The 24,876-nt window shown below is 42.3% G+C and overlaps 1 protein-coding gene across 1 annotated transcript in view; it reads right to left on the reverse strand.

The window, feature by feature from the left end:
* Window positions 1–1,082: 1,082 nt before the first annotated feature.
* The window catches only part of MMP24 (matrix metallopeptidase 24), a 47,269-nt gene continuing 23,475 nt past the window's right edge, over window positions 1,083–24,876 (reverse strand). Inside the window, exons 5-9 of the mRNA XM_088529170.1 lie at window positions 21,433–21,594; window positions 4,849–5,063; window positions 3,536–3,674; window positions 2,498–2,764; window positions 1,083–1,496 (exon numbers count right to left, since the gene is read on the reverse strand). Of these exons, the coding sequence (XP_088385296.1) occupies window positions 1,159–1,496; window positions 2,498–2,764; window positions 3,536–3,674; window positions 4,849–5,063; window positions 21,433–21,594 (1,121 nt within the window). The 3' untranslated portion in view covers window positions 1,083–1,158. The remainder of the gene's footprint in view (window positions 1,497–2,497; window positions 2,765–3,535; window positions 3,675–4,848; window positions 5,064–21,432; window positions 21,595–24,876) is intronic.

A 24,876-nucleotide genomic window follows, 5' to 3' on the forward strand; every position in this document is an offset into this window, starting at 1 on the left:
ACAACAAAAAAAATGTCTAAGTCATCCAACATTTGTAACATCTACAGAGATTGGATTTAGTTCTACAGAGAGGCCTAATTATTACTGTATCTTGACCATTTCAGCAAAATAAAATGACGATCTCACTCCAAACAAACATTTCCATTCTGCTTAAACCCAACAAACAATTTCCACAATCTAGTTACACATGCCACATAACAACAATTCATCTTTTCCCAGCATCTTAACAGGGGCAGAGTGCAATGTACTTTTATACATATTTTTTCATTATATTTGTAATCAATAGTTCATTGTTTCTGGCTGGTGGGAGCTTAAAACAGCATCATATGGTATTTAAATATCCCTTTCATGAATGGCTCCCAAAACAAAAACATGCATTCCCATGACTGGTTTCTTTAGACCCAATTATTTGTCTTCAGATTGTCCCAGTCTAGGGCTTGTTGTTACTAGGTAATGTTATGTTGACTGGTTTGGTGCTTCCTGAGCTTCTGCGCTACACTCAGTTACCTCTTGGAGCACTTAATGGTTTCTTTGCACTGTGTTGAACGGCAACATCGATTAATTATGAATGTACAAAACCTCTGACCAGCAGGTATTTGAAAATTGTATTCAGGTAATTCCCTGGATTTTGTAATAAACTAGCAACTTTTAGAATGGTTCAGCATCAGAATGCCTTATACGTACGATACTGAAGTGTTCCTGTTCATAGATTTAATGTTCTTAATTCATTTATGAGACAGCTATTAAAAAAATGAGTCTTGAGAAGTGGTTTAGCTACACTGGAGAATGCTGGGTTTAACAGGGAGCATTGGTGCAGGGCACTGAGGGAAGTTTCTTGGGTCAGTTGAAAAAGTCTGAAGAAAGCCTGTCTCGAAGTCTCTGCCATTGCAGAGCGAGCTTGTGGGAACAGCACACCTAGAGTGAAACATGGCCGAGGCAGCAAGAAGGTAAAAGACTCCATACTGCAAGGCTGTCTGTATTTTTTTTTTCCAGTTTTTCTGCTTCTTTCTGTCCCGGGAGGTCCAAAATTTGCACGTCGCACGTCACTGAAATAGTTCTGTTTGATAGGCTTTCAGATGCAATTTTTAAAAATTATTATTATTCTTCTTTCCTGTAGTCCTCATTCGAGCAATGAATGGAAATGTGCAGCTGGCTGTGTCATACCCATTCCTGGACAGGTCTTTTGTAATATACAACGTTTTGCTGCACCTCTTTGTTCTTAAACTGGAAGATTGTGTACACCAGGACAAGGATACACAGAGACAAAATGCAAGGGATGACAACTGCAATTGCATTTACAGTGCTAGGCACATCATTTATTGTCACCATAATATCCACATCATCGTGGGGGAGGTGTCTGTCTGTGCTCCGTTCAACATCCTTCTGGTTACAGCCCATCCAGTCTTTGAGGATTGACCTGGGGTAGCCTGGCTCCACACTCAGCCGCTGGTTATCAAACTTCCAATAGTCCTTCCCTTTGTAAAAGTAAGTATAAACTAGAAAAGAAAAAGAGAACAGAATATTACTCACCACACCATTTCCCACTTGATAATCTGTGAGTTTTTGTTTATGTGATGTTTAGAGCACCTGAAAAGCTAGGAGGGTGGTGGCTATTTAGGCAAATAAGGTGTTCATCAAGGGTGTTCCACAAATCTAGCCATGCTAAGTCATTTTTGGAGCTAGGATTTAAAGGAGAAACTCCAACCTGTGGGAGCTGTGTTGCCATCAGTGCCCACGTTGATTTGTATTTTTCCGCTTGGCCAAGCCAAGTGGATGATCATGATTTAAGCTGAGAATAATAAAACACTAGTCTCACTAGTCCCCTCTTCCCCCAGTTTCAAAGCAAGTGTGATGCAATAATTTGTTTTCTATTAAAGCATCTGCAAATATGTGCTCCTCATTAGAGAGTCACATAGTGACAGAATGAGTAGCTGCTTGTGCATGACAGAGCTTCGGGGAATACTTAGATGTGTATGGTGCCTTCCACCCAACTTGAGCGAGGAGATGCTGAATAAGATCAGTCCTTTTGGTTACAGCATCTGGAAGGTTTGACTTTCATTAAAACAGTCTAGTCATACTGTTATTAAAAGCTTTATGATGCATATTGCCTGAGTACCCCTTGCCTCCCCAAAGGACTCCAAAACTCCTTTTCCAATCAGTCTCAAGTGATTTAAAAAGGGAGGGAGCCTTGGGTCACTTGCTTCTGACTTCCTGCTTAGCTGGTTCTCACTGCAGCCTTCCAGCCCTTGTCTCACATCACTGCCCCAAAGAGCTGGAATTCCAGCAATGTTGTTAAGCAGTTGAGAAGGTTCATGGGTTGGGGGTGACGATCAGGAAGAATCACAGATTCCCTGTGCTCAGAGGTGTCAGGGTGGCTTTTCTGAGACTCAATTTCTATCTCAGTGCAAATCTTCGTTAACAAACAACTCACTTTCAACAAACAAACTGCCAAACTAGGCAAACCAATCTAATAGTTGTAGTGATGGCAGATACATACAGCCTTCTTTGCTGATAAAAGCTCCTTGTGGAGCCTGAGGGATTCCTCTCCACACAGTGATGGGCTTTGGGTATCCTGGGTCTGTTGCTCGCTTGTCTTCATTGTATCTCCAGTACTTGTCTCCTTTGAAGAAGTAAGTTTTACCTACAGGCTCCCAACGCAAAGCTGTGTCAATGCCTTCCCGGGGAAGACAGCTATCCAGCTCCACAAGCCTGTGTGGGTATCCTGGTTCTGCTGTCACTTCTTTAAAAACCCAATATTTATCTCCTAGAGATGAAGAGGAGACACAAACATATGGATTTGCCTATTTAATAGATGAATTGATAAAAATATAAAATAACCACAATGAAACACGATATGATGAGGACTTCCACAGCTTAGCTATGGGTTATATGAAAAAGCTGCTGCTTCCTGTTTATTTTAATCCTCATTGTTTTCATTTGATGTTTCTTGGATCTTGTTTTGGCAAGGATGTGAACAATTGTTCCCATTCAACTTCTCTAGGCTTATGTGATCTTAGCTCATAGCCTCTCTTGGTCATCTCTTATTGAGGTTAAGGAGTTCTAGGCTATTTAATTGTTCCTTGTAGGAGGTTAGTCCATTTGTTTGACCAATCCTGCTGCCTTTCTCTGAAGCTTCTCCAGTTTTAATATTTTATTGAGGTGTGGAACTGAGACTGCATGCATTATTTCAGAAGAGCAAGCACTGTGCTTTTATACAGAGGCTTGGTGGTGCTTTCTGCCTTGCTTATACCTTACTCCCGAATGACAGGATTGCATCCAGAAATGTTAGGGATCTAATAATGGCCTCAGCATAAGAATGGATACGTAGTGCCTTTAGAAAGAGTATCAAACAGCAAATTTCCCCTCAGAAAAAGGATATGGGCATGCCATTACCATTGAAACTTGATATATATATAATAATATAATAATATATGTAATGTTTGACTATATATTTATGTGCTTTTGTAATCTTTGCTATGAAAGAAAAGTGTGATTTGAGGCAAGGACAGTAGGTTTGTACCCAAATATACAGTACCTTTGAAGAAGACAAATTTTCCATCAGACCTCTCATAGGCTGCATCAATCTTTGCAGGGAGGCCTTTCCAGAATTGCTCAATTTGCATGGGATAGCCCTCCTGCACTCGGTTGTTGCGCAGACGCCAGAACCAGCGATCCTGAGAAGAACAGAATGGTCTTTTAGACTGTTTGAGTATTTTTATTTTGCAGTCACATGAGATTGGGGGAGGAGGTGTCCATCATCAGGCACTACTAATCCCTGCCAAAGCTGAATAAGCAAAAAGTCCTGGTTCAGATGACCGCTCTAACCTAGCCCAACAGTATCTCTAGTAAGAAAAAAAAAATGCTTCATTTTGCAGCACTGTGCTTTCCCCCAAAGGGTGAGAAGTTCATTGCTGACAATGAGCAAAAAGGGCAGGAAGAAAAGTAGGAAATGGGAGGAAAGAGGAGCAGAAGGAAGCTCTATGAACGCATCTCTGCGTGACCTTCTTGCACATCTCCTACTGCAGTGTCACGCTTGACCCAGTGCGACTGAGGATCAACTAGCAATTCCCTTAGATACTATCAAGACTGTTACTTAAAAGTCACAGTGGATGCTTAGGGAAGAGTAAGAGCAGGGCAAGAACATGCGATAGATTTCTCAAATACTGTCCCAGACTTCCAGTATTTACAGTTCAGGCATTTTCTGCAAGTGACAGGGTTTGCCCACTTAGTGACCTTCAATATTTCCCTGTCCACTTTTTCATACTTATTGGGCAGAGTGTAAGGTACAGGTATTTTGAGTGTGGGACCCTGGTCTTCTAGATTCAAGGTGCTCTAACATGCAGGTTATGGAGCAACCAGCCTCTCTTTCCTCCTTGGTGATAATTTTTGAGCAAGGTTGACTCAAACTCCCTGAGAGTTTCAGATAGGTTGAGTGCTATGAATTCCCAACAGAAAAGCACGCTCTCTGAAGCAGAGGCTTCAGCTGATGCCATCTCTGGAACGAATGAGGCTTAATCTCTCTTCTGTCACTGGCATTGCCTTCTGACTATGCAGCAAGCGACTCCTTTCTCATCTTGATGGCATCTGAACTCTGCTAATTCAGCTGGTTCACTTTTTGGCGCACAGGCTGCCTGGACATTTTGTTTAGCTTGCAAATCTCATCAGGCAGGTGTTTATATATATTACAGATCCAATGTGCTTACACTTCCTGCTAACATTTCTCATTCACTAGCTTCGGAAGAACAGGGTTATTTTTAGAGACATTTTGAATGTTACTGTAGTTGCCTTCTTATACTGTTATTTTTCTTCCCCAGTGGAAAGCCTTGTGGTTAAGTCAGAATTCAGTACCTTGAAAACAAACATTTCTCCTCTAAAGAGAGCCACAGTGTTGAAGTTGCCATCACAGATATTCGGTTTTGTGCCTGGAGGAGATGGCCTATCACCCAGAGGAGGACTAGGAGGTCTCGGTTGTCTGTCATGTTTTCTTTCTGAAGTAGAATGAATTCTGCGAACAGGAAGAGTTGGTAAAGGCCTAGTTGGTTCCAATGGCTCAACAGGTGGACCTAGAAGTGAAAAGAAAAGTGTTTAGCCAGATGAACAGCTTTGGATTTTCTTTCTTCCCTCTTAGGTTTTTATAAGTCTGCAGGCTGGATGAATAGCCTTGAGAAAATTTTATATATTCCTTATTTACTGTATACACTCAAGAATCCATTCCCTAGAAATGGGAAGCAGGATGAGATGTGTCCACATATGAAAGATGTTCCAGAATAGATGAGTGACAAAAACTGAAAAGAAGTCAGTAAATTTTTGTAGATCTTCCCAAGGAGACTGGAGATAAAGGGGAGGTAGACACATTCCCAACACTGCATTATAATGGCAACTGCATGGAGAATTTAGGAACAGGAAAGGAATTACTTTATTACAATTTTATCATTAAACTTTATTCTTAGAATACTAAGGGAACTCTAAAGTGGTAAGGGACATTGTTTGCTCTCATTCAAATGACGGCATCCCCCCAGCACAGCAGCCTGAAGAACCACCTAGGAAACTGGTATTTGCAAATGACAGTACTGCCATTCCCTGAAATTGCAAAGCAACTCCAATTTGATCTTAACTCAGCTCAGCCCTGAGGTGTGCCAAGGCTGCAGGAATCTAAAGAGCTATAAAAATGTATGGGACTGATAGCTGGAGCAGAAATCTACTTTTAAACAGAATCTGCCACATTTTTGCCATTTATTATTTTTTTAACAATAAGTGATAAAATCTGGAACAAGCCAAGTAACGAGAAGCACAGTAAGCTTTCTTGTTGTTTCCCACAAGTTAACATGACGATAAACTGAAGGCTTCTAGAGGGCAAAGATTTTTGAAAGTTTTATATTGATGTAAACAAATAGTATTTGATTGTAACATTAAAAATATTGTCTGTAGACTTCATGGATGTTCTACACGGAAGGTACCATTCAGATAACAGAATTTAGTCCAGCTTCCTGCATAATCAGCCAAGAAATCTCCAACAGCAAATCCTGTGGGGAGCCTAGTCTTTATGGTACAGATGCAGCGCATTTTCTAGGAAGAGACATCCAGTTTAGGCTTAAAAATTTCAAGCAATTGAAAAATCCTCTGTAACGCTCAGTAAATTGTGCCAATAATTAGGCCATGCCATTGCTAGCTCTGTGTTTTACCCATTGTTATTGAATTGCTATTGAATTTGTAATTCAATTGCTACTGAATTTAGCAGCTTTAGATTCTTTTTTTTTTCCCTTTCAAAGTCTGCTAAGTGTTCCAACATCTAAGCACTTACAGGTCTTGATTTATTCGTTCTTTAACCTCCCCTTTATGAGTGAAACACTTCAGTTCTTTATGGCTGTTGCTGCAAGGTTGGGGTTTTTTTGTTTGTTTTTTGTTTTGGATTTGAGATCCTAAGACTTGCTCTTTTCTAAAGCCTTCTAAGTGGATCATTATATTTCTATAAAGTGACTTGCGCTCATATTTTGAGTCTTCTGCGATTTTTATTAGCAACTACTTTTATTTACTATTATTCCAGAATTCTGATAAAATACCTTGAATATTGTTCACATATATCCTTCATATGAGGATTCCCTGTTGATTGCTACCATTGGAAAGCTGCCAGCTAATTCATCTGCATTAAATGCAAAAAATAGTACATTGACTTTATGTATTTTTCATCCCCTTTTATCTCAGCCACGCAATGCCCGGTATCTTAGTAGGCCATAAAGTTCTTTAAAATAAAATTCCCAAATGGTGATACAGCTATCTCTGTCTTTCCAAAACCATTATGTGACACACCTCTCTAGACACTGCCTCCCATAAGAGCAAGAGAGCTTGGGCCCCCTGTTAGATGATTGAGGGTGCATCTACATTAGTGTTTTACTTCATATCAGGAATGTCCCTTTGAAGAGAATCTCTCAGTTGTTTACCCTGGTTTTGGATGAAGTTAGACTAGAAGATGCACTTCCAGAGCACATCTGATCTGCTCTAGCTGCAAACAGGCATCATAGGATGAACATGACAGTAGTCCAAAGCAACCCCTGCCCCTAGAAAGCATGCAGTGTGGGTGTCAAGTCCTCGGCACTCTTCTTAACATCATCCCTAAATGCTACTGTGGCTACAGGTGTGCTTCTCTTATTCCTGGTAATAGCCATGGATATTGTTTTGCCAATACAGACACAGGCAGTGTATTGCTGGGTAAAGCATACAGGCTGTGCACTGCCCTTTGCTCCAAAAAGCTGCACACCAGTTGCCAGCAGAAAGACAGGTACTTTGGCTCAGGCTGGAAAGCTGGTTGAGGCAGGATTAAGCTGAAACGGAGAGCAGGGGATGCTTTAGAAGAAGGAATGGGATTGGGAAAAATGTTCAAGAGGGATCTCTTTCTACATATAGAAAATATGGTTTGTACAAATGGAAAATGGTGTGAGTGGGAGCACAATATTCAGATCCTGCTTTGGCAAGTTAAAATGGCAGGAAATTGGAAGCCTGCAATGACTGCCAAAATACCTGAACAAGTTAAGCTTGAAAAACTTTTAAACACTTGATGAAGACAGGAAATGTTTGTGTTGAGGAAAGCTAGGTCTTTGCTGGCACCTAGGCAAGACAGCAGTAATCAGTGACTTTCGATGCACAGCAGCCATAGCTTTAAACAGTAATGTGATCATTTACACTCTTGTGCTGCCATTTGTAAATAAGGTTGTGCATGCTGGGATTGAAGTGTCTCTAACATACGTCCTGCGTGACAGGATTCCTTGCTAGCAGGCTAACCCAAAGTTCACCTTTCCAAATGAGATTACTGAATAATGCTGCAGAAGTTATTCCACCCTGCCCCATACCCAAATCAAGGATGTCTTTAAGATCAGGAAAGTCTCTTTGGTGGTTGGTTTAATTGATGTTGTTGATCATTTTCAGATGACAGCTATTCAGTAATCTGCACAAGACCATCACCAGCCCCAGCCATGTGCTGCAGAAGGTAACTAGAAGCTAATTTACAAAATAATCATAAGGAAGCTTCAAGAAGCACTTTTCTCTTTAGACTTGTGACTTGTGCAGCAATCTGCAATGCAAAGAGGAGCACAGGCTCTCTGGTAGAGAACCAAGAAGTCACCGTGCATTACATATTTGAACTGCTGGGTGGAAAGACACGTAGTTGGAAAGGGAGCAGCTGCCCTGTCTGGGCTGTTCTGCTTCTCAGACACAGTAAATGGACAGAGATGTTCACAACAATAGCGATTCTGACTTATCAGAAGCAGTGAGCCAAAACTTCACACTTGGAGATCAGAGGAAAGGAAGAATATAATTTTACAGAGATCACAGGTGGTTAGAAGAAAACATAAAATAAAAACCTTTTATCTTTTTACCTCTTTTAAAAGAAAACGAGTGCGATGAACTTGTGAGAGAAGATCAAAATCACATGCTCTGAGACCAGGACAGTGTAGATCAAAAAAGATTCAGGGAAACCAGAGATCTGCATGAACTGAAGCCCATGCTAGAGCAGTGAGGACACAAGTCACTACTAACATGGAAAGCTGGGCCACAGAACGTATTCACGGTGTGCAAGAGCGCAAATAGTTCTGGCACATTGCTCTGAAGGAGGTATCCAGGCTTCCCATACACTTCAGAAGTGATACAACAATTTGTGTGCACGCAGACCTCTGGGAGCACCAAGACAAACCAAAACTCCCAGGGCTGCCTGCCTGTGCTATCCAATTTTCCAGTCTGGGGCACCCAGATCTGCAGGCCAGAACACCAACTCTCTCTCTCTCACCAACTGCTCTCTTCTGTGTTCTCCTGCTACATGTATGATATCCTCAGGCCTTGTCTGCTCTCCTGCGGCACATCCTCAGTCCCATGAACAAGCACACAAAGATGTCATCTCAACTCCCTACACTCTCTCTTCCATCCAGACTCCAACCCCAAGTCTTCCCTCAGATCTGTTCTTTGGAGATGGCACAGTCAGTCCGAGAAAAGGCACCGGAGTAAAGCCAAAACCTGCTTCTTCAGGCAGGGCTATGTCACAGCTAGAAGGCTGTCAGCAGGAGCAAAGCATGGAGCTGCTTCTGCAGCGATAGGCACTAGACAGCACTGGTCTCCTCTACTCTCGTTCAAGACCAGCTGGGCACTAAGAGGACTCTCAAAACTGTACTTTATGGAAACCTCAATAAAGACACCAAAGAAGAGGACATCCAAGATCACAGCATAAGGCTGGAGAGAGTGCAAGGCTGAAATCAGACAAGTTGGAACTGAGATGAGCAAAGATGTTTACTTAGATGTCTATTAACTAAGGAAGAATTCCAGCTATATCCTGAAAACTGGGATTCTTAAGGAATTACTCAGAACAAAGCCCACAAGGGAAGACTGCTGATATTTAGGAAAGGTTAGCACCACCTGCCTGATGCCTGGGAAACTCTTGGGGCAGCTAACATACAAATTCGCGTTGAAGATACCCAGAGATATTTGAAAGAATAAAGCCAATCATCTGCCCTAAGGGCATGCCCTGGCACTTCCTATAGCATCATAACAAGTGGGCTGGTATTAGGTCAGAAGTACTCAAAGGGAGAGAACCAAAGAAAGCCTCCTCAGTCATGTTGGACATTATTGAGGAGGAACTGCAGGAAAAAGAGATCTTGTCAACAAAAATCTGCAAGTGGTGACCAGAATGAAAACCTGGGGAAAAGATGTTTGAGCAGATACAGTAATTAACTATTACAGTTCCTGGGAGGGAATTGGAGGGATTGTGATTGAGAACTTGAAGACAAACGCTGCAAAATGCCACGTGTGATGTGCCATGTTCAACCTTGTGGCACCTGGTTGCAGCATTTGGGTGAGCTTGTGGGCACAAGGTGCACAAGGCTGCAAATTCAGCAGAGTTGGCAGTAGAAAGGAGCTAAGAAATAAACATGGCAAAGCAGAATGGAAGGAAAGGGGTCACACAATGCACTTGTCCATGGACTAAATAACAGCCCAGCCCTAGTATTATGCTTCCTGTGAGAGTCAGCAGAGAGACACAGCACTGGGGAAGTGATAAGAGTGAAGAGTTTCTTTTTTTGCTGAGCACTCCGTGTGGTTTAATACCCTTGTCATTTAGTACACAGCCAAGATATCTGAGGTCTGAATATATAGTTAGTAAGTCCAAACTCATCATTGCATAGATATGGGAAACAGAGATAAAAGGCACCAGTCCAAGCTACACAGAGCTAAACAATATTGAATATAGATTGAAGATGAAATTGGATTATGTAGAGCTGTGGCAGCCAAACAACAAACTTAGATGTGGCCAAAGCTGGAAGGACTAGAAAAACTCTTGTCCATCAAATGGCCCAGCAAAGAAGAAAAGATGCTTCAGCAATACCCAGGCCCAGCACTGTGTTATCTCCCAAACACTTGCACACCACGTTGAACCACCTGAAGCCAAACTGAAAATGTAATTGTTTCCTAGACCCAGAGCAAGCCTCCTCACTACCAGGCTACTAGTGACAAGATTGGTACTAGCTCTTCCCATGAATGTGATTTTGAGGAAAAAAAAGAAGTGTTGACAGCCATCTGGCTGCTTGCTACTGTTGATATGTCCTATAGCTGCTCACAGCATCTCTCTACCTGCCTGTACTGTCTCTGGATTACAGCAGAGCTCACAGGGACTAAAGCGCTTCTGAAAAGCACAGCTGCATGGGAATGTGTGATACAAAGTACAACTGCAGAATTACTTTTGGCCTTTGTGATTAGATGACTGCTGTGTTTGCCTGCTTTTTGCATGGCTTTGCCTGCTAAGTTTTGCCCAAGTCATGTTTTAATAGTATAAAGTGGGTTACACCAGAAGTCTAATAACTGGGTCTGTTATCTTCATTAGCCACATTTGTCAAAGAATGAAAAAAAAGTTGATTGGGCAAGATTAATTTTTTATAAATTCTAGATTATACTTCTACCATTTACTGACTGAATTCTATACCATTTTTCTTAGTGTATGCCTAAGACTGAACTCTGCACTCTTCCCAGCAGCATTCTCATGGTTTCTTGTTTAACTGAGAGTCCATAAGCACTCTTTTAATTTTATGATTTTTCAGTAATGACAAAATACTGAAATAGGCAAGGCAGAGAGCTCCTTCATCAGCTGTTTGAAATGATAAAATCATCCTGATCTATTTTCACCTACTATCCTTAGTGAGCACTATAGAGAAAATTCCTCTTTTACTATAGGGCATGAACATGCTTCATTATCTGCGGGAGATGTTGATGTATCCTCCTGCTCAATTCTAAACAGTGGCCAGAAATTTTTATTGAGCACTACTATCTTGATCATCCTGAATAACTGTCATTCACTTAAATAAAACATTGCTTTTATGGTTGTTCTTTGACAGACATGTACTCTTCCTTCCTATCTTTCGCTTCTATTCTTGCTTTTATGCCCTCTGTGCCTTCTAACTTACAGAAGCTCTTAGGCATCTGGTAAGTGATACTAACCTTTCCCAAACATCAGCAGTCTTCCCTTGTGGGAATTGTTCTGAGTACTGCCTTAAGAAAATACTCCTTGATGAGTTCCAGTTTTGCTGGTCTGCCTGGAGTTCTTCATTAGTCAAAAGATGTCTAGATATCTTTGCTCATCTCAGTTTCAACTTGTCTGATTTGAGTCTCACACTCTCTCCAGCCTTATGCTGTGGTTTTGGACATTCTCATTTGGTGCCTCCAATAAGGACTCCATAAAATACTATTTTGAGTCTTCCTTATTAATGCTGTCTCCTGTTGTTGTTATCTAGATTTCATTTTTGTTTCCTTCACTTTTCTACAGAGTGAGGATGGACTTTCAGCTAAAGGCAACTTCTTCCTTGTCGTAAGTTAATCCTACAGTTATGCATGTGCACATATCAGAGGAGTGCACGTTCAACACACATCCTGGGTGCAAGCACTAAGCAGTCAGAATATGGTCTCCAGTCAGTGGAAAGGGAAGCAGCATCTCAATCTGCCTTTGCTGAGGAAGGATGCTTATCTGGTAACACCTGAGCCATTTTGCAGCATAATCTATCATGGAAGCAGAGTCAACAGACTCCACACAATTTTCCCAACTTTCTTATTTCCAGAATGTCATTGCAGTAACCTGCATCTAAGACAGAAGGCTAAAGGCAGGATATGACAGAATTATCAGCAGTAAAGATGGTTTTGTGAACTTCAGAAAATCAGCGAGCAAACCTAACTGAGAGAAAATTAAGTGAGAGAAGATATTCCATGGAACTGTTGGCATAAAGTTGCTATATGCCCTCAACCCATTCATCAGGTCTGAACCTGTCATTCTGTGATCCCAGCCCTAGGATGAAACCCACCCTCAGGGGCTGAATCTACTTACTTCCACAAAGGAAGCAGGTAGGAAATCTCTTGGAGGTGGAAACTCTGTATGTTTTGGAGACAACTTGGTAAGACTTTGCAGACACTGTGTGGAGAAGAAGATTTTCTTCCTCTCTAGCACAGTCGAGGTAAAAATTGTCAGAAAGCTTTTGGGTCACAACAGATCACCTTCAGAGTGTGACTTCCACCAATGGCACTTAGCCTCCTCCCTTCATGCTTCCTCTGTCGCAGACCATCTGAATACCAAGGTGACCTGTGAAGATAACACAGAGAGGAGGCATTTAGGAGCCACTGTGTCGATAGTTGAGGACAAAATATAATTGTACTGTCCTCCCGGCTATTGACAGAGTGTTCCCTGAACTGTACAACACTCGCCTCAGGGCATCCTGATTGGTTCTCTGTTCATTACTTTCTAGCCTCTGGCTGGACGAGCAAGCGGATCTCCGAACCTGCCAGGAGCAAAGGAGGTTCTTGGATTTAAATCAGGGGAGATAATGATCCACCTAAAAGCAAAGGTGTTTCTTTATCTTCTTAATGTTCACTCCAAGAATAAAACTAGAGTAAGAAAACTAGGTTTTTAAAGGAAGTAAGTTCCTTTTAAAGAAAGTTTTTAAAGGAAGTTAAGTTTTGAAATATAGGAGGTTTTTCGGTCATAAAATGCTGATTTGTCTACAGGTTTCTGCATGACTGTGCCAGCTTTCCAGATATGCAGGAAAGACTCTTCAGTTCCAAAACAAAATGCATGATCAAAATGAGGCAGGGAGAGTGACAGAAACCCATCTGACTGCTTGGCAGATTCCAGTGACTTGGAGAGAGGTCTGTGTTCATCTCACTAAATGAGCTAATTGCTGAGCTACCTCAAGGACAAAAAACAATCCATCTGCAACAGCTCAGGAAGGACACATTATTTTACTTTGCTCACTAGGCAAATTTATCCATAGAGTACTCTGCTCTTCTGTGTCCTCAGCAATAAAGTGAATTAGCTAATTCACAGTCAGTTTGGGTATCTTTGTCATAACACTCACCGCATATCCAACAGCAGTGGAAGCCCTCAGGATAATCAACCAGATGACAGAAAGGGTTTCTCAAGCCCTTCTCATAGAAGTTTTCTCTTCTGTATGAACAACTGCTGCCCAGAGCACGTTCCTGGACCACAGGAGCCCTTGGTCTGAATCCTTGCTCTACTCAGAAGGAAAGGCTCTGACATGCTCTCTAATGTGGTGATTCACTTTGCAATTCAGTATGAAAACTGTTTCCAAATTCCTAGCCTGACTCAAGCAGAAGAAGGATGAGAGTCTGGGTCTCTGCAAGACACTCAACTTGTGATGCCTGTACTGCAGTCCCCACTCTGGAATACATCTCACACTTGCTTCACTGCAGAACAGAACAGTTTTTGAACTCAGGATAATCTCTAGGATAAAAGAAATATTTAATTCCCAGTCATAATATAAAGCAGTGCTTCTCCATTAGCTGGAAAAAAGCCCCTAAAAGGGGCCTAAGCTCCTCTTTAGTTCCCCCTTCATCAGGGAGCAGTACGGTCCAGCTCCCTCCTCGCACACCCAAGTAAGTAGGCTCCAGGACTGATGCAGGTATGGGTGAGTCCCTCAGCTCTGACAAGGACTTTCCAGTGACCCCAGGGACAGCACAGGAAACCAGAGAACGGCTGCTACTACCTGCCTGCTCTTTGAAGGAATGGGAATGGAGACGTGGCATATGGTAGATGAGACTCAGCTGATGCACCAGAGAAGGAGTCTGTTTTTTCCTTCTGGGTCCAACAGAATCACTGGAAAGAAGCAGAGATACAAATGAAGGGATGCAACATAAAGAGGGAGTCTGAGATCTCTGCTGTCCTTCAACATGCTGGAGTTGGGGCATCAGGGCAGATCTCCATAGTTCTCTCATTGCCACCCTTCTTTATTCCATTTCCTCCACAGATGACTGTGGGTCTAAAAGCCCCAGACCTAGCAGCTTCCTCTTGCACTCTATGCTCTTTCAAAGATGCTGGCAGGAAGTGCCAGGGGCTGCAGAAGGGTGAGTGAATAATGCAGAATGCCCGTCAATCCTCAAAAAGATGCTTCTTTAACTGGTTCTGTGGATGCTTTGACTGTTTAAGTACCTAGGAGTGTCATTTGGAACAAGCATATAGTTTGTCTCAAAGCTCTGAACTCTACAAACAAGAGGAGAGAGGTTTAATAAAAAATAATAAACAAACAAAAAATCCAAACATCCAAGCCTCAAAACACAACATAAGAAGCACCATTTTACCTAACATTTCCAGAGAGTCTTCCAGTAGGAAGTAATGCAGGTAGAGTTAATACTGTCAGCTCCTTGGCTGAATGTATTGGTTTAATTGTGACACGGTGAACAAAATAGGTAAGTTCCTTTGTTTCAAAAGAAAATAGAGCTGTCAGTTTTCCTGTAAGGAGGAAAGATGGTAGCAATTTTCTCAAATGAAGACCGAGACAAACACTTGGAAGTGCCTGTTCTATTGTCTCGAGTGCTACCACCTCAGGACAAGCTGCATGTCTCACAGTGGCAATCTTGGTGATGGCATCCGTGATCCTGTTTGATACCTGTTTGAACACATGGAACTGAGCCCACAGTGCTAGCACTATAGGCCTTGTAATGCATTTGGCTTTGGGGAACTGTTCAAAAAGCATGACATTGGGCTCATCTGTACCACCATCATGCATCCTGCTTCCAGCTTGCCTGGTCCTTTGCTATCTGTGATCTCTCTGAATCCACACTGCTTTGGTTACACAGTTGTTCTGTGAGCTGCTGCAACAAAGGTTAGCACTGCAGACAGGAGGCCTTGTTTTCTTGTGTAAAAATACCAGCAGGACCTGCAAGTCCTTGCCACGTTTGTCCTTTCCACTGCTCATCCATCCAAACATTAATGGATAGAAATCTCACCTTTTTTACCCCTGCAGAGAAACAGTTCTAAATGGGATGAGCAGTCACAGGAAGAATTACACTGCTGTCAAGAGCTAGGATTTCCTGGAGTAGATGCACCATTTTTGAAAATGAAAAATACTCTCTCATTTTCTTTTCCTCTGGAGGCTGATATTAGTCCTTCAGCAAGATGGACATCCATCACAATGCCAGTGTGCTTGGCCTACTCCTTCTTTGGTATGGGAAGGTATACTGCAGGCATGCAAATCCATTAGGTGAGGGAGGTTGTGAAATAGGACCTTGTTGCACAGGAGCATAATTCTGAAAGGAGGTGCCTCAAATACTATGCCCTGATGATCCACTGTTCTTGGATGAGGTGCTGTTATCCAGTGCTGACAAACTTGTTCTGTGGCCAGGACCTGTGTAGTCACCATTACAAGTCTGGACCAGAGCCCTCGTGGGATGAGCATATAAAATGACTAGGAGCTCTTCTCCTGGGTTGTAGAAAAGATATGTGAGAAGCTGACACGTTCTTAGCAAGATTTGGAAGAACCCAAATCCTCAAGCTTGTCTCTGGGCTTAATGATTTGGCCTGTTTTGGAGTAGATAGTAGACCTTTCCTTTGTGACTTTAGGCTTTGAAAGACCCTTGGGGAAGACAGCCCGGCTTCCCAGTTCTACCTTCTAGAGACTGAGATATGCCTCAGTGCAGGAAAAGTTCTTGCACCCTTAGGGAGTGAATAGTCAGCTTTCTGTCATACTCTTTGTACATGTCATCAACATACATGTCATCAACAAAGCCATACTGATTCTGGAGACCAATTAAAAATTTGTATCTGCATTGCTTCTCTATTCTGTTCTGCCTGCCTAGGGCCATGTGGCAGCCTATATACTTCCATTGCCACTTAGATATTTTGCCAGCAGCAAATATTTCATCTTGTTTTGTTTTCTCCAAGTATCTATGTGGGAATCATTTTGTTCTGCACATCACGGGAACCTCTCTGTCTTCCCAGCATGGTACCAGGAGAGACATTCCTCACATAAGAGGCTGCTTCATAGTCCACTGCAAAAGGATTCTTGGAGAAGGACATGGAGAACAGATGAACCATTGCTGAAAGATAATCAGTTCAGGCTATGTGGAAAGGCCATGACTGACTATGTCTCTTCTCTCCTGCACTGCAGTTGCCCGCTACTCTGACCACCACACACTGACAAGTAAAGAAGCCACTTAACCAAATGACCTACACATGAGTATTATTTCCAATTTAATTCCTTCCTAGGCATGTCACTTATAACATGGGCAGATAAATAAAGTAGGAGAGATTCTTCTGAAAAAGGTATGAAATAAGCAATCACAATATTTCCCCTATTTTTTCATGGAACATGTTACAATGAGCACTTCTCTGAAGCTGGAAATACTGATGACTTGACTTCCAGCCTACTCTGACCCACACATTCAGCTGCTGGCCCCTCTCATCATTAGTTACCAAGTAGAAATAACATTTTACACACTGACCCAATACTAAGCAGATCAAGCACAAAAAAAAAAAAAGATTTCACATCACCTACTGTCTCTTTAGGTGACTTTGAAATATATTCAGAAAAAATCCATTCAAGAAGAAAAATCCATTCAACAAATCAGTTACATGACAGTCAGACATATTCTTTTTCCGATGGCTAAATACTGATACAACATAAACATATACTCAAAACATATAATGCCCAAAGAGATAAAATGGACTTAAATTTTAGTATAGCCTTTGTTCTTTGTTCTAGAAACTCCAGTGGAATGAAAATTTGGAGGTTAGAGGGGCTTTTAGCATTCCCAAAGCATGATGATCCACAAAAGCGTGGATTGGTATTGTGGAAGGAAAAATGCATTTAGTTGAATGTTCCTGCTAAGGCTACAAGAAAAACATTTCAGTGCTTAATTTTCAGCTGAAAGGAATTCAGACAAAAAAAAATCTGTCCTTTTATCTACTATCTTCTGCTTCAGGAAGAAACATAACCTATATTTTCCATTTTTGTAACCCTTAAGGATTAGACCTATTTTAAAACTAAGCTTCATTTTCTGGGTCAGAACTCTGTGCTCAAGGCTGAAATTTCTACACAGAGAAACAACGAGCTAAATGCAGAAGCTGTTGTTGCTTCTTGAGCAGGACCAGATATCTCTATAATCACCACCATCCCCAGCCACTCCATTTTGAAGGTCTCCGAGATAAGCCTTGACTGACTTAAGGATAGTCAACAAACTCAGACCACATCAAATAGTAGTAAGTTCATTTTGCTTTTTTTTCAAGATGAGTTTAAATTTCAAGTGTGTTTTATTGTACAAGATGAGTCTTAACTTGGCATACAGCTGAAGTTGAATGCTACAAGGTAAGTAAAAAAGAAGTGGAATTCTTGTGGTGCTGCTTCTCAGCGAGCAAGCTGCTGTGATGTTCTTTCAGGAATATGCTCTCGGGACCCTGGCGAGCCTCCCCTCGCCACTCATATGCCTCTGACCATGGCCCAGGACCCCATTTCGGCTCAGCCGAGCACACCGTAGTAGTGCTGGTCTCTAGCTCTGCCACAGACCTGCCCTTCCCAGCCATGGGCCTGGTCCCAACCTGCAGCTGTGGAGACCACCTGTCCTGGTCTCAGATCTGCCCCATCACCATGGATGAGCCCAACAATCACTGGACTGTGACTGAACCTGGCTGCCATCATCAGACCTGATCTTCACCTCAACTTATGGATTGATGTCCTGGACTAGACTTGGATCTGCCTCATCACCACAAACTTCTTTGATTACCTGGACTCTTGGTTGACTCCACTGCCACTGGGCCTGCAAGGCCCCTGCCCTGCTGGCCTTAGTATTGCCCTCAATTTTTAGCATCTTTCAAAAATGAAAACTTGGGCACTTTATTTAATGAAGGTTTATTGCTTATTATCCCAGCACTTAATTTAAAAGCCATCCAGAAGAACTGCTCTCATCCAAAGTATTGAGGTGGATTAGGAACTGGCTGGATGGCAGATCTCAGAGGGTGGTGATCAGCGGTGCAGAGTCTAGCTGGAGGCCTGTAGCTAGTGGTGTCCCCCAGGGCTCCGTCCTTGGTCCAGTCCTGTTCAATTTATTCATCAATGACCTGGATGAAGGCACAGAGTGCTCCCTCAGCAAGTTTACTGATGATACCAAACAGGGAGGAGTGCTGATACTCCAGAGGGCTGCGCTGCCATCCAGAGGGACCTGGACAGACTGGGCAACTGGGCGGTGAAAAACCTCATGCAATTCAACAAGGCCAAGTGCAAGGTTCTGCACCTGGGGAGGAATCACCCTAGACACCAGTACAGGCTGGGGACTGACCTTCTGGAGAGCAGCTCTGCAGAGAAAGACCTGGGTGTCATGGTGGACGACAAGTTGACCATGAGGCAGCAGTGTGCCCTCGTGGCCAAGAAGGCCAATGGGATCCTGGGGTGCATTAAGAAGAGCGTCTCCAGCAGGTTGAGGGAGGTGATCCTGCCCCGCTACTCAGCCTTGGTGAGGCCACATCTGGAGTATTGTGTCCAGTTCTGGGCTCCACAGTACAAGAGGGATGTGGAGCTGCTGGAGAGAGGCCAGTGCAGGGCTACAAGGATGATCAGGGGCCTGAAACATCTGGTCTATGAGGAGAGACTGAGGGAGCTGGGCCTGTTCAGCCTGGAGAAGAGAAGGCTGAGAGGGGATCTGATCAGTGTATATAAGTACCTCAAGGGAGGCAGCGAGGAGGATGGTGCTGGTCTCTTTTCAGTGGTGACCACCAACAGAACTAGAGGTAATGGCCACAAACTGAAGCATCAGAAGTTCCGCATGAACTTAAGGAAAAATTTCTGAACAGTGAGGGTGACAGAGCACTGGAACAGGCTGCCCAGAGAGGTTATGGAGTCTCCTTCTCTGGAGATCTTCAAAACCCGCTTGGATGCAGTCCTGTGCCATGTGCTCTAGGTGACCCTGTGTGTGCAGTGGGGTTGGACTAGATGACCTCTAGAGGTCCCTTCCAACCTTAAGCATTCTATGATTCTATGATTCTATTTTACTGTGTAAAAGAATGCAAGATGCTACAGGACAACTGCCATGTAACTTCATCCTGTTAACGAACACTGAAGAGAAAACCTGTTACACTGCTGGAAAAGAGCCAATGTCTCCTGTGTACATTATAAACCATCTTATTTTAAATATTGAACCTTATTTATATATCTACTTTGCAGCGTGATGAATTGCACTCTACAAATGCCTGTCTATTGCCTATACAGATGTCAAGAAAACCTGCCCAGACAGAGATGTCTCTTCTTTATGCATTTATGTTGAGACGAATCAGTTTTATTCCATATCACGAAAGGAAAAATTCAGAGTAAAATAATTGACATACATAGTTTAGACATCTAAAGTCTTTCTACACTGCTTAGGTTTTTTATCTGCCTTGGCACAAGTTCTGCTAGCAATAGGTTTAATTTCACTGACAGACAGCAGATATAAATTCTGATCGGGACAGGGTCTACCATTAATCCCAGAAGCAACCCATCAGAAACACCAGCTTTCTATGATGATTTCCCATTGACAGTGACTACCTACATTTTTTCAGCTCTAGTTCATATCGTATCTGCTCTACTGATCCTGAATATTAACATTTTAATTCAGATAACATGCAGCTGTGGGCACAGCTCTAGTTCATATAATATCTGCTCTACTGATTCTGAGTATTAACATTTTAATTCAGATAATATGCAGCTGTGGACACTGAATAGCTAAATAAGGCTCAAGGCTACTATTAAGTAATCTGTGAAATTTGCGAGTTCCTCAAAGAATGAACTCTGTCTTCTTTTACGAAGGCTATTTTCCACAAGCTATTTCAGCCACCTTTCATTACTTTCCCACGTTACCCTTTTTGGCAACTGAACCTGGTATCAGCTCTTCCTTCATTTGTTGGAGGAGTGATCCCAGACTAAATTGTTCTCCAGCTACCTGTGTCATTTTGCTTGCTCTTTTCACTTTGTTGCATTCACAGAGAGAAAACAATCTTAAAAAAAGAAACAGACCTTACGCTGTTGGAAAACACAAGCAATTGAGATAGCCACGTACAGACAAGATCAGGGAACATTGCACTCTTGTGTTTATCATCTACAGAAGAGTCATTTTCTTTATTAACTTCACAGAGGATATGCATGCTGCAGTTCTTAAATGACTGGTCTGCCTAGCTCACTTTGCAAACAGTGACTCCTTGTAGTGGCTGTTCATAGAGCAGGACCTATTCCTAATAACAGCTCAGGAAATGCAGAGGAATACAAGGGAAATTTGTTGGCAAAAGTTCCTGAAGAACAATCACCTTTACTCAACAAACTGTGCAGACCTCATCTGAAGGCAGTGAGAAGCAGAAGATCCAGCACCTCACAGTTGTTAGATTCTTCTATCTCAGATTTCCCTTGTGGCTCTTAAAATCTGCCTTTCCTTCTGCTCTCCTCCTCTTCAGCCACCTGCACATCATTTTCTGAAAGCCATTGTGTTTGCATCCCTTATTTTTTCACATGGTGCCACATCATCTCCAACACTCTAGCTATCCTTCCAAATCCTTTTGCCTCCTTTTTTCCTTGAACCCATAATTTTATGTTACGCAATAATATTCTTATTTTTTTTTCAACTGGACATTAAAAGAAATATTTCCTAAGCGGATCTGAACATCTTTTCCCTTTCTTCTATAGATGCAGGAAAAAAAATGCATAAATCGGTTTTACTTCATATTCTTCATATGCCTCCTCTCTACTTGAATTTGCAGAAAGATGATAGAAGGTGCAGGGTCTGCCAGAGGAAGGCAATCCTGAAAGATAACCTTCGGGAACAGCATTTTCTACTAAACCTTTATATTTCTACTTTCTGCTAAAGTAAAAATAAACTAAGCTTTCTATTAAATCTCACCATTAAATCTTTTTTTGGAGGGGTGTACAGTGAAGCATGGAGGAGTACCAAGATCACAGAAGTTCATTTATTCTGATTTGCAGGTTGACACTGCTACAGGGACAGACATATTTGGTTGCAGATGAAGGGTTTTAAATGGTCCCAAATTCAGCTACAGCACAAAATTCAGTCCACTGGCTGCAAGCATCTGGGGAGCTACCTGTTTGTGGTGGTAAAACACTTACTACACTTGGGCTCACTATAAATAGATGAGTGGACAGTGTTGCTCACCATAGATTTTCTGAATTCCTTGGAGGTCATCTTGGGGCAGTTTGAAGTTGTGTGTTTCCATGTACTGGTAGAAAGGAGCCATGATAGCACTGGGATCATTGGAGTGTTCCAGACCCAACGCGTGTCCCAGCTCATGGACTGCAACCAGAAAGAGATCGTTACCTGCAGAAAGAATGCACATGCAGGTTAGTGTCATAGCCACACGGTCAACCATTGTCCTAAGCTGGTTTATACAGCAAGAGGCTATATTGGTTTATAAAGCAAGAAGCTAGTGCTTGGCTATCCTATAGCATAGCAGGGCGCAGTGTTAGTGTCAGCTACTGGACAGATGCATTTAGCCCTTGTAGTCTGTGTGGATTCTACAGCTAGTGTGACAGAACAGGCAAGAGCCTCCTCACCCATGGTCACATGAGGCATTTCCCCCACAAAAAACATGCAACTGCCTATAAAAGTCTATAGAAAGCAGACAAATAAACACACTGTTCAAATCAAGAACCAATCAAATATTATTGACTTTTTATTCTAAGCTTCAACACAATGCTGCCAGGTTAGGTGAGGACAGGGCCAGTCTGCTAATCAACAAGGGCCTGTGGTGGGAAGGGAGTGTGGTCTCTCTCCTAGGTCTGCCAATGTTGTGTTGGACCACAAAATCCCAGGGGAGATCTATAAGACAGCAGCCAAGCCTGGAAAGGCAGAAAGGACACAGGCAAAGGCTGGTGACACTGTTTTGAGTCCCAGTGACAGGAGGGAGGAAGCAAGGGACATGTTCCCAAGAGGAAGAGAATGTCCTGAAGGGCCCCATCTTGTGGAGAAGCTGTCAGAAGAAGGGAGAATTTGGGGCACCTTCAACCCTATGTTACAGGAATACACTCCACTTCTGCCTCATGAATCTGGATCCCCCATCTCCTTGCTCTTAGTGTGTTCTCTGGATGTCCTACACTGTGAGAGCACCCTGACATGGGAGGAGATAAAGCAATGCCTGTGTGAAGGATGAAGATGTAACCATCAAAGACAGAAGAGACTCCTCATGCCAGTAAAATGCCTGAATCCCTGGCCACACAGCCTTTTCTCTGCTATTTTGAGCAAGGCACAAACCTGGAGCCCTTGCAATTCAATGGGAAACAGAGGCAACACTGGTTGCTCCCTGGCTGCTTTGCAGCCCTGCTCTAGCATCCTCATGCGTGAGGGAACAGTGCTTGCAGCAGCCTTCTCCCTACGTCACCCACCTGCCTTTATCTTAGAGGCAGCAAAGTTCACAGTAACAAATCACAGTAGTGCTTCATGTAGAACTGTTTCCTCTTATCAAAGAATTATCACTTCACTGTCACCCATAAAAACGTGATAACAGTGGGTCAGGGGGGTTGCAAGCCTCACAGAATGCTGCTCTTCCAAGGTATCTTACTATAAGGCAGTAACATTCAGTACTCACCTGGTCATCCATACTGCATCAAAATGGTTAAATCATCTACATGTTGACAAGTTTGAGGGAATAACCAACTGAATATGCAATGGAAATTAAAATATACAACTATATTTCAAATAAATTTCCAAATACATTTGTTCAAATATAAATACCCCAGGCTATGATTAGCCACATATACATTTAAAATTCCAGAGTTTCTGTATTCTAAAAATACAAATGTGGACTTTCTTAAGAGCAGTTTCTTCTTTATTCATTGATGGAGAAACTCATGTGTCCAGAACAAGTGTAGGATAAAATGCTTGGTATAAAATTTGTTAACCAGTTTCAAGATGAAGATTGGAGTGGTCACTTTTCACGGGTTTTCAAAGACACACTAGAAGATAAACCCTCAAAGAACTTTGTTTTAGAAGATGATATGCCCTGTACCTTCTTTTTAGCATAGCAACAGAACACAGTTCAGCACTGGAGTAAGAAAGCTACCTTGAAGGCTCCACTGCAGAGAGCACACTCAGACTGCAGTAGTGACATGTGGGAAGCAGGCGGCTGGAGCCGATGAGGCAGTGCCAAAGAGTCTCCGGGAATGATCTCCATGCAAAGTGGGACAAGAAGCTCCTGTTGACTCTCAACAAATATGCTAATTCTCAATGCGGTGGTTCCCATCCCATCCCTTTACTGAAGGGCAGTGGAAGGGCACCCTGCATATACAATATCCATCATCTTCTGTTCCCTCCCCAGCCGAAGATTTTTCACCACTGCTTCATTCTTCCAGCTTTCCAGATGACAAGTGGGCAGCAAGTATTTGGGGTTAGGAAGAGACAGGAGAAAAAAGTCTAAGACCATTCTGCAAGCATACAGTGCTCAAAAGCCCAGCTCCGGATTTTTCATCTATTTTTCTTGTGGCATCAGTTACAATCACACTAGTAGCAAAAGGTTTTGAAATTCCGTTTATTTTTGTAGATGGCAAGGAGCTTTACAGGGTGAAAGAACACATTGTTTATTTTCCTTTTCGAAAGGTGGGCTATGATCCACCTTGAAAAGAAAACATAAAGGTATAAAATTGTTGCCTGAGATTGTGCTTATTGTCTTCTCACATAATCCTTAACCTGGAGCTAGTAAGGCTCTTTGCTGTTATGCACTGCTGTTTGGATGCCATTTGGAAAGCGTCTATGCAGCTGATCTGCCGGAGTCCTGAAAGGAGTCTCTCTCAAACTGTCTGTCAGTTCTTGAACATGCAATAAGATCCCTTACCTTCGTCTTTTGCACACTTGTATGAACAACCTTCTTTATTAATGTTCATCTTTTTGGAGCAAGATTCAGATGGGAGGACAGATAGTCTAGCTTGACACTTCACTAATGGTATGGAAATGAGGTTGGACAGTATGATAAAGCTCCTGAATTTCCTGTTCAGACCCAGCCTCCAAGGCCAAGAACAAACAGCAAGCTGAACTTGTGCTCAATGTACTCCAGCCACCTTTGTCAGTGAATATATAGGGAAAAAAGGAACTAAATAACCTGGTTTTATATTTGCAGAGGGAGTTCTCAAGGGAAATACAACAATTTCTTCTCATTTGCACCATCTGTACAAAATAAACTGACCTGGTCAGAGAGACCTGTGCTACCCTCTTTCTTCCCAGTTCTCAGGAGGTATCCAGAAGTACAATAATAAGTATCAGAGAAAGCATTTAAAACTAGATTTCCAAGGACTCCTCAGACTGGGGGTAGTTTTATAAGTTGGTCTTACTGACTGAAATAGTTTGACTCAGCTAGGATATAACAAAACCTAGAGAAACACAGATAATCTAACTTTAAAGTATCTGACGTTTACCTTACCAAAGCAACATTACCACTAGAGAAAGTTATAATGAGGAATACCTGTAAAAACATACAAACATTGCCCATACAAGCACTATCATGATGGCCAACCTCTTACGATCAGTTCAATAGTACTATTAAAGCCTATGTGCATGCCAGACACAGAATCCACTCTAAAATAGATAACTTTAAGCATGTATTGATTTTTC

The sequence above is a fragment of the Tinamus guttatus genome, unplaced genomic scaffold (assembly GCF_059628265.1).
Source record: "Tinamus guttatus ecotype Peru unplaced genomic scaffold, ASM5962826v1 Tinamus_guttatus_pri_ptg000326l, whole genome shotgun sequence".
Classification (NCBI taxonomy): domain Eukaryota; kingdom Metazoa; phylum Chordata; class Aves; order Tinamiformes; family Tinamidae; genus Tinamus; species Tinamus guttatus.